General features: G+C 59.5%; 1 protein-coding gene across 1 annotated transcript in view; it reads right to left on the minus strand.

Annotated features, from left to right (window-relative positions):
- Positions 1 to 1,195, minus strand: part of OXTR (oxytocin receptor) — a 6,173-nt gene extending 4,978 nt beyond the window's left edge. The window contains exon 1 of the mRNA XM_009882862.1: positions 265 to 1,195. Coding sequence (XP_009881164.1) covers positions 265 to 1,195 — 931 coding nt within the window. The remainder of the gene's footprint in view (positions 1 to 264) is intronic.
- Between the last annotated feature and the right edge of the window lie 59 nt (positions 1,196 to 1,254).

Genomic DNA, 1,254 nt, shown 5'->3' on the forward strand with positions numbered 1-1,254 from the left:
GCCCCCTGAGTTGCTGTGCCCCTGAACTTGCCGGGGGCTACGCTAGCCCTCGCCGGCCCCAGGGAAGCTCAGGCGCAGCCACTGCTGCCTGACGGGTGTTTTTTCCATGTTCAGGACTTTTTCCTGTCCCCCTCCCAGCCTCCTGAGACCCAGCTCGGGGCAGTTTCTGGATGCCGCTCACAGCCTCTGTGTCCGCTGTCGGTGTCCCCGCGGTCGCCGAGTGAAGCAGTCCATGCAAAGGCTATGGGAGGGGAGAGGACATACCTTCCTGCGGAGCATTCGTGTCCCACACAGACCACATCTGCACAAAGAAAAAGGGGGTCCAGCACACTATGAAAGCTAACACTATGATGAAGGTCATTTTGACCGTCCGGATCTTGGCTTTGGAGATGAGCCTGGTGCTGCTGACCCTGGCAAACGCCGTCCCACTGCGGGAGCTGGAGCTCGGACCCACGTTGGGCCCGTGAGCTGTCTTAAGCTTCACATTCTGCCAGATTTTGAAGCTGATTAAGCCATAGCAGACGCTCAACATCAGCACGGGGATGATGTAGACCATGAGGGTTATCCAGGTGACATAGGCTTTAGGTCCCCAGGGCTGGATGAAATCTGCCCAACAGTCGTAAACTCCATTCCCCACATCCCTCAGAGAAAATATGTGGATCTGAGGGATGCTGACCAGCAGGCACAGCAGCCAGGTGAGGAGGACAGAGACCCGGTCCGCTCTCCTGTGCAGAGACCTCAGCGGCTGACAGATGGCCAAGCACCGGTCCAGGGACATCAGCAAGAGCATGTAGGTGGAAGCAAACATCCCCACTACCTGCAAGTACTTGATCAACCGGCAAAGGAAATCTGGCCCATAAAACCTGAAGGTGATGTCCCAGATGAGCTGGGGCAGCACCTGGAAGATGGCCACGACCAGGTCAGCGATGCTCAAGTGCTTCATGAAGAAGTACATGCGGGAGTGCTTCTGCCGGGTGGTGTGGATGGCCAGCAGCACGCACAGGTTGCCGGTCAGGGCGAGGAACAGGATGAGGCAGAGGACGGTCACCTCCACCTTGGCCATGTCCTCGTTCCTCTTCAGGGGGTCCGCGGTGCTGTTCCTCCCGGCGCTCTGGTTCTCCAGGCGGAGGCTGCCGTTCCCCAGAGAGCTGTTGGTGGTCCACACGCCGCTCCCCGCGAAGTACAACTTCTCCATGGCCAGCGCCGTCCCGCATACAGCCTGGGGGCACAGGGGGGGGTGGCAGCTCCCCGACG

This window comes from Charadrius vociferus, unplaced genomic scaffold, assembly GCF_000708025.1.
Source record: "Charadrius vociferus isolate BGI_N301 unplaced genomic scaffold, ASM70802v2 scaffold433, whole genome shotgun sequence".
Lineage (NCBI taxonomy): Eukaryota > Metazoa > Chordata > Aves > Charadriiformes > Charadriidae > Charadrius > Charadrius vociferus.